The sequence below is a fragment of the Salvia splendens genome, chromosome 3, assembly GCF_004379255.2.
Source record: "Salvia splendens isolate huo1 chromosome 3, SspV2, whole genome shotgun sequence".
NCBI lineage: Eukaryota > Viridiplantae > Streptophyta > Magnoliopsida > Lamiales > Lamiaceae > Salvia > Salvia splendens.
In genome coordinates, this window is record NC_056034.1 from 614701 (window position 1) to 630711 (window position 16011).

At 37.9% G+C, this 16011-nt stretch overlaps 4 protein-coding genes across 7 annotated transcripts; 1 reads left to right on the top strand and 3 right to left on the bottom strand.

The window, feature by feature from the left end:
* The first annotated feature begins 273 nt into the window (after positions 1-273).
* LOC121794154 (exocyst complex component EXO70A1-like) lies at positions 274-4572 on the top strand. 3 transcript variants are annotated; one of them, XR_006049245.1, is made up of 2 exons: positions 274-2331; positions 4554-4572. XR_006049245.1 is itself a non-coding variant. In XM_042192198.1 (1 exon), exon 1 carries the CDS (start codon positions 361-363, stop codon positions 2185-2187), a length of 1827 nt encoding a protein of 608 aa, XP_042048132.1. In that variant the 5' UTR covers positions 274-360; the 3' UTR covers positions 2188-2477. The 3 variants fall into 3 exon arrangements, 1 of the variants encoding a protein (XP_042048132.1); XR_006049244.1 differs by lacking the exon at positions 4554-4572 and adding an exon at positions 3161-3446; XM_042192198.1 differs by lacking the exon at positions 4554-4572 and having other exon boundaries at positions 274-2477.
* Positions 4573-5462: 890 nt separating this feature from the next.
* Positions 5463-7399, bottom strand: LOC121793476 (sm-like protein LSM1B). Its single transcript, XM_042191488.1, has 5 exons — positions 6992-7399; positions 6253-6321; positions 6057-6172; positions 5918-5980; positions 5463-5823 (listed from the first exon to the last, which is right to left on the bottom strand). The coding sequence occupies exons 1-5, from the start codon at positions 7050-7052 to the stop codon at positions 5746-5748; spliced, it is 387 nt and encodes a 128-aa protein (XP_042047422.1). The 5' UTR covers positions 7053-7399; the 3' UTR covers positions 5463-5745.
* Positions 7400-8283: 884 nt separating this feature from the next.
* On the bottom strand, positions 8284-9455 carry LOC121795211 (protein DEEPER ROOTING 1-like). The gene is made up of 4 exons (XM_042193686.1): positions 9450-9455; positions 9302-9365; positions 8586-9118; positions 8284-8472 (listed from the first exon to the last, which is right to left on the bottom strand). Exons 1-4 carry the CDS (start codon positions 9453-9455, stop codon positions 8284-8286), a joined length of 792 nt encoding a protein of 263 aa, XP_042049620.1.
* Positions 9456-13195: 3740 nt separating this feature from the next.
* Positions 13196-15914, bottom strand: LOC121793654 (probable nucleoside diphosphate kinase 5). 2 transcript variants are annotated; one of them, XM_042191693.1, is made up of 5 exons: positions 15713-15914; positions 14507-14731; positions 14136-14243; positions 13908-14017; positions 13196-13613 (listed from the first exon to the last, which is right to left on the bottom strand). In XM_042191693.1, the coding sequence occupies exons 1-5, from the start codon at positions 15781-15783 to the stop codon at positions 13585-13587; spliced, it is 543 nt and encodes a 180-aa protein (XP_042047627.1). In that variant the 5' UTR covers positions 15784-15914; the 3' UTR covers positions 13196-13584. The 2 variants fall into 2 exon arrangements, with proteins under 2 accessions (XP_042047627.1, XP_042047628.1); XM_042191694.1 differs by having other exon boundaries at positions 14507-15617; positions 15713-15852.
* Between the last annotated feature and the right edge of the window lie 97 nt (positions 15915-16011).

Genomic DNA, 16011 nt, shown 5'->3' on the forward strand with positions numbered 1-16011 from the left:
TATAATATAATATATTAAATTAATAAAATATATATAATTCGGTTTTTCGGTTTTTCGTTTTTTTCTTCGCCCGAACCGAACCGAACCGAAAAACCAAAATTTTTTTATTTTTAAAACCGAACCGAACCGAAAAACTGAAAAAACCGAACCGAATTTTAAAATTTCGGTTTGGTTCGGTTCGGATATTCGGTTTCCGGTTTTTTTTGCTCACCCCTACCTATACAATAGAAGCAGAGCCCGCTTTCCCATCTCTCTCCAATCCATATTCAATTTTCTCGCTCTCCACCATCAAAATCAATCATCACTTCCTTTTCCCAAAAAAATAAAACAACTCTCTCCACTCCCCACCATTGACCACCCATGGAGTCGCCGGAATCCCCCCTCTCCGCCGCCGAAAACCTCATCCTCCGCTGGGACCCCTCCCCCTCCTCCGACTCCCGCGACAAGATGATCTTCTCCTCCTTCCACCGCCCCGAAATCGATCGCTACCTCGACGCCGTCGACGAGCTCCAGAAATCCTTGGCCGCCGCCTCCCTCTCCCCCTCCCCCGCCCTCCAGATCGCCATGGCCCGCCTCGAAGACGAGTTCCGCTCCATCCTCCTCTCCCACACCTCCCCCATCCAATCCGACTCCTTCTCCGAGTCGACTCACTCCGAGTTCTCCATCTCCGAGTCGACTCACTACGAGTTCGCCTCGCCGGAGCTGGACAAGGAGGAAGATGAAAGCGAGAAGCAATTCAACCACCAGGAGAGCAACGCCAGCACCGCAAGCAGCTACTGCTACAAGTCCACCAGCAGCATCCGCGAGATAGATCTCATCCCCGGCGAAGCCGCCTACGACCTCCGTTGCATCGCCGAGCGGATGATCGCCGCCGGCTACCTCCGCGAGTGCATCCAGGTCTACGCCAGCGTCCGCAAATCCGCCGTCGACGCCAGCCTCAGGCTCCTCAGCGTCGAGAAGCTCAGCATCGGCGACATCCAGAAGCTCGAGTGGGATGCGCTGGAGACGAAGATCCGCCGCTGGATCCGCGCCGCCAGGATCTCCGTCCGCGTCCTCTTCGCCAGCGAGCGCCGCCTCTGCGAGCTGATTTTCGAGGATTCCGGAACCCCCGGCGCCGACGACGCCTGCTTCATGGAAACAATCAAAGGTCCTGCAATTCAGCTCTTCAATTTCGCAGAAGCGATTAGTATTAGCAAGCGATCGCCTGAGAAACTGTTTAAAATTCTCGATTTACATGATGCTTTATCCGATTTGATGCCTGATATTGATTCCGTCTTCGAATCGAAATCTAGCGAGTCAATTAGGGTTCAGGCCGTCGAGATACTCTCTAGGCTAGCCGAGGCTGCCCGAGGGATACTATCGGAATTCGAGAGTGCTATCCTTCGCGAGCCCTCTCGAATTCCCGTTCCTGGCGGTACGATTCACCCGCTGACTAGATATGTGATGAATTACATAAGCTTGATTTCGGATTATAAGCAGACCTTGATTGAATTGATTGTGTCGAAGCCCTCCACCGGTCCAAGGTACTCGAGCGATCCCAATGTTCCGGATATGGATTTCTCCGAGTACGAAGGCCAGACTTCGACGTTGGCGCTTCATTTGATTTGGATCATTGTGATTTTGCAATTCAATTTGGATGGAAAGTCTAAGCATTATAAGGATACTTCATTAGCCCATCTGTTTATGATGAATAATGTTCATTACATTGTGCAAAAGATCAAGGGGTCGCCCGAGTTGAGGGAAATGATTGGGGATAATTACTTGAGGAAGATGACGGGGAAGTTCCGGTTCTCTGCAACTAATTACGAACGGGCAACGTGGGTGAGAGTGTTGTATTGCTTGAGAGACGAGGGTTTGCACGTAAGTGGGAGTTTTTCCTCTGGTGTGTCAAAGAGTGCTCTGAGAGAGAGGTTTAAGGCTTTCAATTCCATGTTTGAGGAGGTACATAGAACTCAGGCGATGTGGTTGATTCCCGAAATCCAGCTCCGGGAGGAGCTGAGGATTTCCATATTGGAGAAGCTCATCCCCGCGTATAGATCGTTTCTTGGGAGGTTCAGAAGTCATATTGAGAGTGGGAGGCACCCCGAGAATTACATCAAATACTCAGTCGAGGATCTTGAAAATGCAGTCTTGGACTTCTTCGAGGGGTCCCCCGTGTCACAGCATTTGAGGAAGCGATCTGAGTGACCCGAGTGGAACTACTTGCCACGTAGATTGTAGGACGACATTCTTTGAATTTTTGGTGGAGTGTTATGGGATGAGGCGACTGTATCTTCTCCAAAGATGCTGTTTTTGGACTGTCCATAGCCTTCTCTCGAATGCTTCTGCCCTGTAAGCATGTGTTGTTTGTATTTCAGCTTTTAGATTTTGTTTCAATCTGTTTATATGTGAATTGGTTGTATTTGTTGTAATTTATGAATTGTCACATGCAATTGCTATGGTCTGCAAAGAAAATTTAGAAAGCCATTCAAGGATTAGATGAGCTTCTATTATCTTCTCATTTGGTTTGATATATTTGATATGAAGTCACAGTTTTTAATCAAGCATTGATTTAGAAATTCTAGTGACTATTTGATGAGTTCGTTTCACGGGATTATAAACCTCGGTTTTTCCTTTCCTGCTCGTCTCTATCACTTCAGTTACTGCTCCGTTGGTTCGAATTTCTCTTAGTACATTTCTACATATATGAAATGATGCTCAACTCTCTAGTTGTTTTCACTTAGGAACATATTTCTTTATTAGGTTGCTTTAGCTCTTAATACCTATGGTTAGCTTGGATTAATACAGCCTAGTGTAATAGAGATAATTTTTTTTGTTTTGTTGCTGGAATAGGCTTCTTTTATTATGTAGATTATTAAATTTTCACAGGTATGGCTATGATAGTGTGGAATAATACTCAGTTTGGTAAATTTGTTGACCAATAAAAACTTGTAGTAGACTTTGTGTTTTTCTACTCTTTTTGTTGACTAATTGCAACTGTTAGTTCATTTATGGTGGTCTTAAATAGCCAAAACTGACTAGAAAGGGTAGAGGACTATTCTCTTCAATACAAGAGACTAGTCTCAATCAACTACTACTATATTGATGATCATTGACTTCCTTCAAAATGTTCTATTTGACTTGCGATTTTTTTTTCGTTTTTTTTTGTTTCGGTGGCTAGATTCATCGGTGCATGTTGTGTGTATATGTTGGTCGAGTTTTCTACATGGATGACCTATATGATCTTATCTGTTCATCGTTGAGATAGAAGCCGGCCGGTCCCCAAGATGATAATATTTCCCGGTGGGCCCCCACACCCGTTCGTTCTTGCTTCGTTTTGATTGCTATATGTATCAATGCATATCATGTGTATATGTTGGTTGGAGTTTTCTATAGGGACGGCGTATGTGCTTTCGTATGTTCGTAATCGATATAGAAGCCCGGTCCCTCACGTGGTGGTCATGCCTGTGTTTTCTTGTTTCGTTTTGATTGCTAAATGTATCAATGCATATCACGTGTATATGTTGGTTGGAGTGTTCTATAGGGATGACCGATATGATCCCATATGTTCATAGTCTGTGATAGAAGCCCGGGGTCCCTCGTGATGACATATATACCCGGTGGGCCTTCACTCGTTCGTTCTTGTTTCGCCTTGATTGCTAATTGTATCAATGCACGTCATGTGTACATGTTGGTCGAGTTTTCTATAGAGATGACCGATATGATCTCGTCTGATCATACTCAAGATAGAAGTCCGGTCCCGGTGAGCCCACGCCTGTTGCCTCGCCCGTCGCGGGTGGAAACAAAACGGGAGGGACCTCAATAGCAATGGCTTAGTCTAAACCGTGGGAATTTAATTAGTTCATTTAAAACTCGAACGATTGTGATGCTTCATCAGCCATTTGAATAGGATGATTCACTATCCAATATCTTTGATTTTTTAAGTGATTGTGTGCATATCCTATATTCAATATATGTAACTTTAATCTACTTTTCAAAGTGGAAAGTGAGATAAGCCGCCATATTTTAATGAATGGGTATAGAAAATTTATCACGAGGCTTAGTTACTTAGTTGCGTCACGTTTTCTCTCTTCAATGAATTGATGTTTGAGAGTCTTGGATCGAATAACAAGATACCATTAAATTTAAAAATATGTTTTGATTTTATTTTGTTTTGTTTTGTTTTGTTTTGTTTTACTTGCCTAGCCATTATAGATGATCTTAGTGTGTTGTAGTTGTAGTGTGTTATAGCACTAGTCGACATCTTCATAATAATAAGAAAAGGTTTTTTCTTTAAGTGAGATAGGTTAAAATTGGAAACATTTAAGTGAGATAGGTTAAAATTTGAATCCAAATTCATATTTTTTGTAATTATAAATATGGATTTTGTAATTACAAATTTGGCTATAAACATGTTTTCAAATCTTGACTTATCTCACGGTAAGATGGGCGCGTTATGAAATGCGTAATAAAAGTTGGATGAAGAATTTGTTTTTATATGAGAATTATAGGAATTTTAAAAATTACTCCTACGATTATTGTGAAGTATAACGATTGAATTCCGCATATGTTAGGGTTTTTGTGTTAATCGATCAAGATGTCTGCTCTGAACGTGAAGGTCGACAAATTCACCGGGAGAAATAGTTTTGGCTTATGGCAGATCAAGATGCGATCCCTGCTGAAGCAGCAGTGTTTGTGGGCGCTGCTCAAAACAAAGAAGGCAATGGAGGATGATGAGGAGTGGACAACCTTAGATGAAAAGGCCCACTCGACCATCATGTTGTGCATGTCTGACGATGTTATCATCGAAGTTGCTGATCAGGAGACTGTTGCTGCCCTTTGGACGAAGTTGGAGAGTCTATACATGACGAAGTCTCTAACCAACAAGTTGCTCCTGAAGCAACGTTTGTTTTGATTACACATGCAGGAAGGTATGCCCCTTCGGGATCATCTGGAAAATTTGAACAAAATTTTGCTAGATTTGTGTAATGTTGATGTCATGAGCTGTTAGTTGCCCGTGGAGGGCAAATTTGAGGCAAGGATGAAGAAGTTTGTTTGTTTGGTATTATGATGATGCATTTGGAAGGAGGATTCAAGTCAAGTGGAGATTTGTTAGTATGCCTTGAATTTGTTTCCTAATTGGGATATGATTATGTCATAATTGAGATAGGATTATGTTTCCAAATTAGGATATGATCTCATATGTGCCTATTTACATAATTCTGTGATCCTGATCTTCTTAGATCTGAAATCTGTAACTGCAGTCATAATACAATTTATTCTCTGTTCTTGCCCGTGGATGTAGCCAATTGGCGGACCACGTAAATTCTATGTCTCCGTACGTTCTTTCGTTTGTCGATTACACAATTACTCTATTCTGTCATAACAATTATATTCTTCGTATTATTAGTCAACATTTTCCGAGTTATATATGCTAATGGATCGATATTTCTCAACAACTGCTTAACCTTTTGTCCCCTAAATAAAATGAACTAAAAATATATAGTATTCAAATATCATTTCAGATAGTACACAAAAGTCGCATTTTGAAGGTGCGTTTCATAGCAGTAAAAAATTCCAAATCCCTTACTGATGCATCGCATCCAAATCCACCATTAACAAAAACTAGCAAGGTCAGATTCTACACGAAAGCAGAATCGCAACTATCCGGCCTGTTTATACTTCGACGAAGCCAGCATCCGCGATAATATTTGCAGAAGAGCAGCCCCAGCATTGAGGAACTGGATTGTTGCAGATACATCAAAATCAATCCATATCGAGAAAGTCCATCCTCTTGTTCATCATACCCTTGAGCTCCGAAGCTTCTCTTTCTGCCTTCTGCGCCTGCACAAAGAGGAATGCAGTCGGATATTAACTACACGAGCAGAAGAGGGAGATGTCTATAAATAGATAATTAGATATCAAGAATGGAGCTTACCCTCTTTATTTCTTCCGATGAAACGCGAGTCATGTGAGACGGAAGCTCCTCTTTGTCCAAGTCCTAACCAAACCAACCATGCTCAAGTAAAAGGTAAAATAAAACGAGAAGTGAGAAAGCGATTTTAAATGCTATGTACCAGTTCCCCGATTAAGACAACGTTTTCTCCACGAATTATGTACAGACCCAATGGGATATCGCAATAAATTTCGCCTACAATAACACGCTCACACGTGCCCTCTAGGACAGCATTGGCTACATATAAGATATCAAGATTTGTTAGACGCAATAGTAACGAATTGTGGCAGATTCTAGTGTTATATTGACAGACATACCAAACTGGTCAAAAGAACGAAGGATCCCTAATAGTTTCCTGCCATCTCGAAGTAATACAAGAAGTTTCTCTGTGGAGAGAAACATTTCAAGTCAAAAGGTAAGAACTCAATCTAAACAAGCGTTATTATACAAAAACCGTATTATATCTAAGCGTTCCCGCCTTCATCCTAGAACTAGAATAGCAGCAACAAATTGCGAATCACCAAACCATATTACAAGAACCTTAAGGAAATAAATGTAAAACGCAATGGCACATAGCAGAATGCATTTGACTAGTGAAATGCTCATTGTATTAAGCAAAAATATGTGAAACACAATGGCATATACCAAGTGATCTAGGATTTGTATATATCAGAATGCACTTTACTGAGTGTGATATGCTCGTCGTAATATACCACTCGCCTCAAACGGCATTGGAGGAATTGACATATTCTGATGATTATAGCATAATGTATACACTATGCAGATACTAATCCTTTCACAAATTGGTAGTTATCATAACTATGTATATATTTTGATCATAGAAAAATCATAGAATAATGCTACAAAAATTAACCTCAATAAATGTTTTACAAAAACAGTAAATTCAAGAGCTCCACCAATGCAAAAGTAAATCTAATTTCAATCTTCATCTCCAAATTTGATATTTACAAAATTTCACTCGAATTAAACCAAAGGCAGAGTTGGGTAATAAATTTAATTTTTAATAGAAAATAAAAGGCGAAATGAGAAGCTCACTGTCAAGATAGCTAGCAAGAGAAGTCGAGAGAAAGACATCTTCATGGCCAGCCCACGACATTGATGAACGCAAATTCAAAGCTCGAACCTTTTCGTTATAAACGAAAAAACCCACCGAATAAAATCAGGAATTCCAAGGAAATAAAGCCACTCGAACTGCTCTCTTCACCTCTCCCAACTGGGTAGAAATCGGAAATTTGAAACCCTTATTCTAGAAATTTGTGAAATTGGATGAAGATTTGAATCGGGGAGATGCAATGATGACTACTTTGTTGAAGATCTGATCTGGGAAAAACCCTAATCCCCTAAATTCAGGGGGGAGGCAGAGATCAATGTGGGGAAGCTGATGATTAAAGCACCCTTCTTGATTTATTTCAAGGCACTCTTTTTTTAATTGTGATTCGTGACTTTCTATTTTGACCCCAATAATCTCTAGTTTTAGCTGTATTTGATCCTTTTTTAGTTATTTCTTTGTTTATTACCTTATTATTATTATTATTTCTCTAGAGCTTTAATCTTGTATGGAGTGATTTGGGTATTTGTACTTATAATTCATATTTATGGAAGTTTGAATGATTTCTAGTACTATGTCACAAGTATTAGTGAATTATATATAAATGCACCAAACCTTAAGGCTCTGTGCAATTTATGATAAGAAAAAATCATTATAATAGTATTTAAAAAAATGTGAATAATTAAAGGGGAAAGAAAAACAAGAACATTATTGGAACTAACTATGTTTAAAGGGCTTTAGAAAATTGTATACATTGTCTTACAAATGAAGAAAATGTCCCCACATACACCATGTCCTCTATTTGTTCCGGTTCTCTATCTCGTATTTTATTTCATCGAATGAATCCGACGTGTCTAGAGATGAATTTAACACGATGCAAACGATACGAATCAAATTAAATACGAGGATGAAATCAGGAATCAGGATCAGATCAAAACCTTTGTAAACTACAGAAAAACCGATGAGAATATTACACAACATGTGCTGCATCCATCCAAATTGATGAACACACATGAAAAAAGAGACAGAAAGTTTCCTTCCCATCAACAAGAAGAACACATACATGTTCACTTGTAAAATATATATTCAATTTTATTGAAATATTTGTCCATATATATTCCCCATGATCCATATTTATAGTATTTTCTAAGTCCCCTTCTTTATCTCTTCAGATCTTGATGAACTTCAGCAGTATCTAAATCTCTAGCACAATAACTGCAGACAAAAACACTAAAACTATTAGTCTTCAATCTTCTTACTTATAAACACATGAACAAATTCAAGAAGAGAACTCACAATCAGAATCAGTCTTGTCCCATTTAGATGATCCCTCTCCACCTTCATACCGCGATTCTTGATCTTCGTCTCCATCGGATTTAGCCCTGTAGTCCTCTATGCATCTCTTTGATGAAGCCATTCTTGAAGGCTTTTGAGGGTTCATTTTTTTGGTCAGCATTATCCTCATAAGCTGCAAACAAAAAAAAGCAGACATGTAAGTAAGCACTGTTGTTAAGGATTTCTGTCCAAAAATGAAAACTTTGACACAAAATCTTGATCAAACAATGTTTCTAAGGCTCATACCTTCTCCATTCTTGATTCTTGCAATGTGTCTCGAACGCTGGGAGCCGGTGCAAAGCCACTTCTGCAAGCAAAGACTTTCTTGACAAGGAAGGATAATGACTTCTTCCCAATTGTCTTGTTCTTCTTCTTCTCACACACATCTTTGCATCTGCCTAGGATGATCCTAATCGTCCGATCAATCTCGTCCTCATCTTTGTCGTCTGAGTACGTGCTGAACCTGTTTGAGTTAGTCCTGTCCACTTCCAAGCTAGAAGGGCAGTTGAGGAATCTGTCCAATGGGAGATCAGCCGGCTGATCCTCAGCAGCTGGCTTTCGCGTTAGGAGCTTCGTTAGCTCCTTCTGCAGCTTCCTCACTTCCTCAGCTGTGAATTCTGAGAGATCAGGAGATGAGCATTGCTCATCTTGAGGGATTTGACTGTCTTGGATCTCTTGCATGCTCTCTCTTGGGGCTGTGTTGCCAAATGTCCCGATGGCAAGTAGGCCGTGGGGCCAGTCGTTGAACTCTTCCTTTGGAGGCTCCTTCTTTGTATGGTCTGCCAAAGGAAATTGGTGTTAGTTTTTGTTATAAATCTACTTCTGTAATAGAGTATGATTATGTCTCACAACTGAATAAAAATTGAATCTTCAAAGTGAAAATTCTACTTTTGCAATATGAATAAAAATTGGATCTTGAAGGAGTGGAAAATCTACTTTTTCAATATGAAAAAAACACTTACTTGTAGTAGGAATTGAAGTGTGTCTCTTTTCTCCATTGAACTTGCTTTGCATCCAGTTCAAGAACTGCAAAGAAAGAACATATTTTGTCACATAACAAAATGAGAAAAATAGTGTAAAGATATATACTTAAATTGATCAATCTTTTACCTTCATTGTTCAAGAATGACTCTTTAGAGATGTGGGGTGAAGAGGTTTTTCGGTAGGGAAAAAAGAAGGTTTTGAATAAGCAGATCCTAGAAGCCAATGAAATTTGAGCTTTAGCACTAACAAGTATAGATTAGATGATGAAGCTGATTTTCTATTGGTTCGAGTTCCAAAATTTATGTATAAAAAAAGTCAATCTTGAATTCTTTTTGGCAAGAGAGATCAAAGCTCAATGTCAAAATACTATGTTCAAGTCCCATGCAAAAACAACGTTATATATATGTGTATAGATAAATAGATTATTAATATAATTTGGTATTTAAGAATATAGGATGTTTCTTTTGTGACAAAAAGGCAACATAAACAGTCGTGGCACTTCTCTAATCCAAGAGATTAGTGCTAATCTTGAGGTAAGTTAAAGATTAGTGCTTTAAAATCTCGAAACGTGAGACAAGGCCGCCAATTTTACACGTCCTAATCTTGTGGAATTAAGCTCTTAATCACCACTAAATTACTAATAATGCCTACAACTACAAATATCTCATCTAAGAAAGAATAAACAAGAGAGAATATTCTCAGGTGTTGACTTATTGTTTGGGAGAAAATGTTTTGACTTGGTTCTTCTTATATGAACAATCAATTTTTGAGTTTGGTTTCAAGTTAAAACATCTCTTATGATAAAAATTAGGAATCGTTTCAATCTTAGATAATGTAAACCTTTGTCACTTGAATTCGAATCTCAAAAGTTACGAAAAGTTTAAATTTTCAATTCATACATTTTTCCTAATAAATTCATGCATGTTCAATAGTTTTACTTTAAAATCATTTTTGGATAGACTCTTCCCTCGATTTTTGATCAATAATTTTACATAGTAATTTGTTATCACTTGTAGGCTATATAAAAAAATAAAAGAAATCAAAGAATTATGTGGGATTAAAAATATTTTTTTCTCCAAGCCTAGTTGTAAAACTGTAGTATGAATAGAACTAGAAGTTCCAAGAACATTACAAACTTCAAAAAAGGGAAAATACAGCCCATGGTTTGGGTTATCATTAATCTCTAGCTAATCCGAAGAGGCAGGTGAAATCCATCAGAAATTGGTCTCTAAGAGTTCTTGGAAATTGAAAAATCACATCTTTTGGAGTTGAAGTATTAAATAAATAAAAATGAAAAGGTCGAATGTTAATTAAAAAATGCATTTAATTATAATTCGTGATAAACCAATATTTATGCAGCTAATTTTGACCAACTAAGATCACAAGAATCTGATATGTCTATATCAAAATCATCCTAAAACTTCTAAAAGTGATCTTATGCTTTGATGTAGGATATTTCATGTTCTCTCTCTTTCTAAATTTCAAAAAATAATTTTTTTATTTCAAGCATTTTTCTTAAACTAAATGTGCTGTAGACTATATAAACGCGATATTTATACTACAATTACTTACTTTTATTTACCACTTTGTTATTACTATTATTCATATAAAAATAAAATACTAGAAGTATTAAAAAATCAGGATTACTATTTTTTAGAATATATTAAGACTTATGTTAGGATATTAATTATTAAAGATATATTCAAAAATATGATTAAATTTTTAAAATTTCAATTGTTTTAAATATTTAATTTAGAGACGAGATATGATAAATAGTGTAAAACATAAAAGGTGGGAAGCAAAATCTCCACGTGTCCCAATAGGTCGGGAAGAAGGACAAGTGTCATCAAAATTAGCAAAAATTCTTATTCAATTCAAGTTAAATTTAATTAAAGCAAGTTTAATGTATTGGTTTTGGATTTACGATGAATACCTGTCTTGCTCTTGTGTGTGGTTTCAGTCTTGCAGGTCATTGGATTATTTCACCCTTTTAATAATAACATTGCTAAATAATCTTGTTATTCTCATTTACATGCCTATTCTTTAAGCCCTTAATCGTGTTGCTTAAATAAATAATCGTGCTCGTTAACTTTTGAGGATGCTTAATTTGATCTTTCTTTTCATTCCTTTAAAATGTTGATAAATATTGTTTACATTTGACATATGATGAAATAAATATAGCACTGAATTTCCACAAATTAGTTGATAAATTAGTTTGAACTTTGAACCACCCTATAATTACAATTTACAAACAATTACAATAAATTTACCTATATTTATGTATGTTTTGCAAACTATTTAACAAGAACGAAGGGGAAGAGTTATCTAGTGCACATGAAAAAAATAGCAGACAATGATGAATGAAGGGTTATCTAGTACTCCCTCCATCCTGGACTACTTGCACTTATTTCCTTTCTGGGCGTCCCAAGTTATTTGCACTCTTTCCATTTTTAGTAAAAATTATCACCTACAGCCGCAATTGTTGACTTTGCTATACACTCATTCCTTAATCTCCGTGCCGAAAAGGAAATGTGCGAGTAGTCCGGGACGGAGGGAGTACACATCAATGCTAGCGGACATGGGTTCTCACCTGAGACGAACAAAGGTGGGGTCATGCGGGGTCAACCCACAAGTACTGACATATTCTATTAAATCCGGTCTTTCGAGCTGTCATCGACCCCACATCCAACAGCTCTGACCCCAGGAATTTCATTTTCCGGATCCATCATAGTACAAAATTCATCCTAGTTGGATACAACAATTAACAAGATTAACTAGTATTCAAATGCTTCACATTGGCTGCTACAGAAAATCTCTCTTTCTCTCTCTCTCCCAATACAAGTAAAACGTCATGCACACCGTCACCATCTCTAATTCAAACTTCCTTAGTGTATAGAATTTGCAGATATCCCTCGAGATGCATGTAAAAAGAGAAGGGGAAAGGAAGGTTAAAGAAACATCAAGAAATCACACCAATCAAGAAAAAAAAATGATCCCATTATTTTATACATTCCCTCTATAAACAAAGAAGAGGAAAAGAAGCCACAGCCATGTGAGAATGAGTACAACTAGCAAATGTCTAGACCCATTGCCATAAGTTGTGGAATGGAAACTCGAAAAGTTGCCAAATATGGAATGTTTTGCTGTTTCAACACCTTAGCTTTGATTAAACAAAGGGTGCTGAATGATGTGGACTACTACCCTCCATAAAGTGGCTACTCTAATGCTAGTTGACTAACAGTGCAAATCTCATTGGATCTTGGATGCTAAATAATCTTTGAGCACAAAAATGTACTTCTGCATCAACTTGGCCTGATTTGTGCTCACAAAGTTGTACTCCATAACATGCGGCAACAGTTCATTTCCCTTACACGTATACAAGACTAGTGTACCTAGACAGTATTCCGTAGATGAATGAAGCATGGCCGAATATGAGAGAGAGAGAGAGACTTACTTGGAAGGATATGAGCCAAGCTACCATGGAAAGACTCAGTGATATATGTATATGGAAAGTAAGATCATCACCTGAATATGAAACAGAGGACAGTACAAAATATATATACTACTATCAAAACTATGTATATACCGACATTCTTAATAATAAAGCCTTGCCTGAGTCCAAATTAAAATGTTTTAGTCTTCTTCTTATAAGTTTAGGGGGTACATCCACAAATAAAATGCTGAAACACAGATCAGGTTCAACCAAGAAGCTATCTCAAGTACATCTTGAGTCTGTTGTTTGAAACCGGTCAACTAAACGGACATGGTAACTGGTGTTTGGACAGAGAGATAAATACTGAATGCAAACAGTTGATGTAAAAACCAGAAAATACAGTTCAAACTTGTATGCCAACCACACAACCGCAAAATACTTTTCGAATGAAAAGAGGAGTGATGTTCTTGCATTTACTATCATAATTGGATACATGGTTTATAATATCTAGTAGATAAATTCCAGCCTTATCCACATGAATCATGGCTGGCCATTGTATTCGTTCAAGTAATAGATTATCCATGCAACTATGCAAGTCAACAGTTCTTTAACATGGATTGATAATGTAACTCTCGTATTTCCACCAATAAGCACAAGGAGTAGAAAACAAGAAAAAATGGGACGGGTGATGATAAGCCTAGGGCAAGGCACCTATGGATATTACCCAAACTAATCACAAGAGTTGGTCAATAATTGGTGACTTCTATCAGCAAAGAGGCGCTGCCAATAGAAACTTGGATATGATTTCTACTTGAGCACTCTCCAGTTTTATAACTCATCATGCGTCGGGACAAAACCTGCAGCCAGAAACACAAATACAGCTTTAGAATTATATAGCTCAGAATTGCTGACAGACAGTTGTTATGTGGAAAATAGATGCATTTGCAGTCCTTATTAGTTGATACACACTTATTAGATGTACTAGTACCACATAGCAAAATGCATGATACACAATGAAGAACACGTACTCACCATAAAAACCAACATAAAGCCGATGCAATGATAATTAATGCTAACAATCATCAAGATATTAGAATAAGGAGAGTATTCACACACACTGAAGATTGTATAAGATACAACAGATGCTTCACCTGATTGAGACTTCTGAAAGAAAAAAGATATCTCTCTAGCAGCAGATTGTGGTGAATCTGAACCATGCACACAGTTTCTTTCTGAGTTGAGTCCACACAATGCTCGGACACTGCGTCAAAAGGAAATATAATGTAATAAACAGAAAATAGAAAATGGAAACAAGGAACGGAACATAATTCCTCGTTGTACAATACAAAGCACTGTGATAAACTAGCAAATCTACTAACCTGTCTGGATGAGTCACCTTAGCTTTCTTTGCATCTGTAGGTCCAATCAAAGCACGCCAATCAGCTATGGCATTTTCCTTTTCTATCACCATTATCCGCACTGGCCCACTGGTTAAAGATGACAGTTAAGAGGAGTCTCTGTCATAAGGAAACATTGTGAAACTGATGAAAGTAATTATTCGTACCTTGTTGTGATATATTCCACAAACTTAAAATATCTAAAATATTGTGCCAGTTATTAAACTATATGAACCATTCTGTTTGTTTATCGGCCAGACCAGCTACTCTTGACAAGCAGTATTGATGTGTTTAGGATTTTAAACAGAATGCCTTTATCTCAAAATAAAGTCAGAAAAAAAAAGATAGTATACCTGGTCATGTACTGAACAAGGTTTGAGAAAAAACTCTTTGAAGCATGCTCAGCATAGAAACTCTTCACTGTAGAATCATCTAATTGGCGCTCAATCTCCTGCGTGATGCTGAAGCCAGAATCCAAGATGATTTCCTTTATAGCATCAACATATTTACCTTCAACTCCATCCGGTTTTATCATTGCCAGGGTCTTTTCTTTGAAGCCATCCGCATCAGATGATGCTCTAGAGTCCAACATTTGCAAGCGGAATTAGTTTTAACTAAAAAGAAACTTTAGACAAAGTAACATCCAGCCAAGTAAACATGCTTCTATCAACAAAGCCTTTTTTAAATCATATGCACTACAACTATGGTAAGCCACGGATGAGCCCCAAACATTTCAAGAGCAGTGCATACATTACAGTGCACTATCTATTAACCTTTTGCGTACAACAAAGTAGATATGCATGCGTATATTACAGGCACTATGATGTCTCTTCCTTTACAGCTAAAACCTAATCTCAACCAAAAACTAAGCACGAAGAAGGAAGAACCCCAGGGAGAAAAAGCAATTAACAGAAGAGGCGCCAAACATTAGGATCTCCACCACCACCACAGCCTGCTGCATATTATGATTCCTTTTTTTTTTCTTCAGATCAATATAATCAACATTCTCCTCAAACTGCTTGCACCTCTAAAGCGCACTAGACAAGTTGCAACTCAACAGACAACTGCTCAAGTAGGCATAAAAAAGTAAACATAACTTAAGGTCTTAAAAAGGCAAGAGAGTATGCCAAGGAAATACAAATGCTAAATTTAATCTACAAATAGGGGTTATACTATGCATTTCCCTGTTGCAATTCCACGAACAGCAATCTCCGCGTAATTTACATGATCAAACGCCTCCATTGTTAGTGGAAAGGCGATGTGAGGACTGGGGACCAATAATTCTCATAGATTGTTATCCTTTTCGATTCAGCAAATCAGGAATCAAACAAATGCAGCTAGAACAGTAACGTCAAAAGCTAAAACAACAAAAAACTTCCATTCTCTAAGCCGTTTCACTAGTCCAATTCAGTTAATGAGCAATCTCACCCAATCCAAGCGATCGTATCAAATTCAGCTCGTAATCTAAAACACCACCAGCAACATAATCAACATTCACAAACCAGTAAAAATGTAAAATTAGATTCATAATAAAGCAATTTCAGCAGATGCTTGCTCACCTGCAAGTGAAGAGCAGAAGGCAGATAAGAACGCAATTCTTTGAGCAGAAAGCCGCAAAACGAAGAGCCATAATAAACTTAAAACGAGATCACACGCAGCAAACTGCTTTTAGCATCAAACACGAATACTGATACGCGAGAGCGGGAAAAATCAAATGATTATCTTCCGATGGGGAGAGAGGGTAGAGAGAGAGAGAGCGAATCAGTGATGACTGATGACTGACACCATACCGAGATTCCAGTGATGGGCTGAAAGTTCCATTTTGGGCCTTACCATTGGGCCTGGGCCTTTTTCACCT

Coding starts and splice junctions, on each gene's coding strand:
- LOC121793476 (XM_042191488.1), bottom strand. CDS start 7,052: ATGTCGTGGGCTGGCCATGAAGATGTCTTTCTCTCGACTTCTCTTGCT. Junction 6,173..6,252: donor TCGTTCTTTTGACCAGTTTG/GTATGTCTGTCA, acceptor TCTTATATGTAG/CCAATGCTGTCCTAGAGGGC. Junction 5,824..5,917: donor CATCGGAAGAAATAAAGAGG/GTAAGCTCCATT, acceptor CTCTTTGTGCAG/GCGCAGAAGGCAGAAAGAGA.
- LOC121794154 (XM_042192198.1), top strand. CDS start 361: ATGGAGTCGCCGGAATCCCCCCTCTCCGCCGCCGAAAACCTCATCCTC.
- LOC121795211 (XM_042193686.1), bottom strand. Junction 9,119..9,301: donor CACTTCAATTCCTACTACAA/GTAAGTGTTTTT, acceptor TTCCTTTGGCAG/ACCATACAAAGAAGGAGCCT. Junction 8,473..8,585: donor AAGAATCAAGAATGGAGAAG/GTATGAGCCTTA, acceptor TTTTGTTTGCAG/CTTATGAGGATAATGCTGAC.
- LOC121793654 (XM_042191693.1), bottom strand. CDS start 15,783: ATGGCTCTTCGTTTTGCGGCTTTCTGCTCAAAGAATTGCGTTCTTATC. Junction 14,244..14,506: donor CTTGTTCAGTACATGACCAG/GTATACTATCTT, acceptor ATCTTTAACCAG/TGGGCCAGTGCGGATAATGG. Junction 14,018..14,135: donor AAGGTGACTCATCCAGACAG/GTTAGTAGATTT, acceptor CTTTTGACGCAG/TGTCCGAGCATTGTGTGGAC.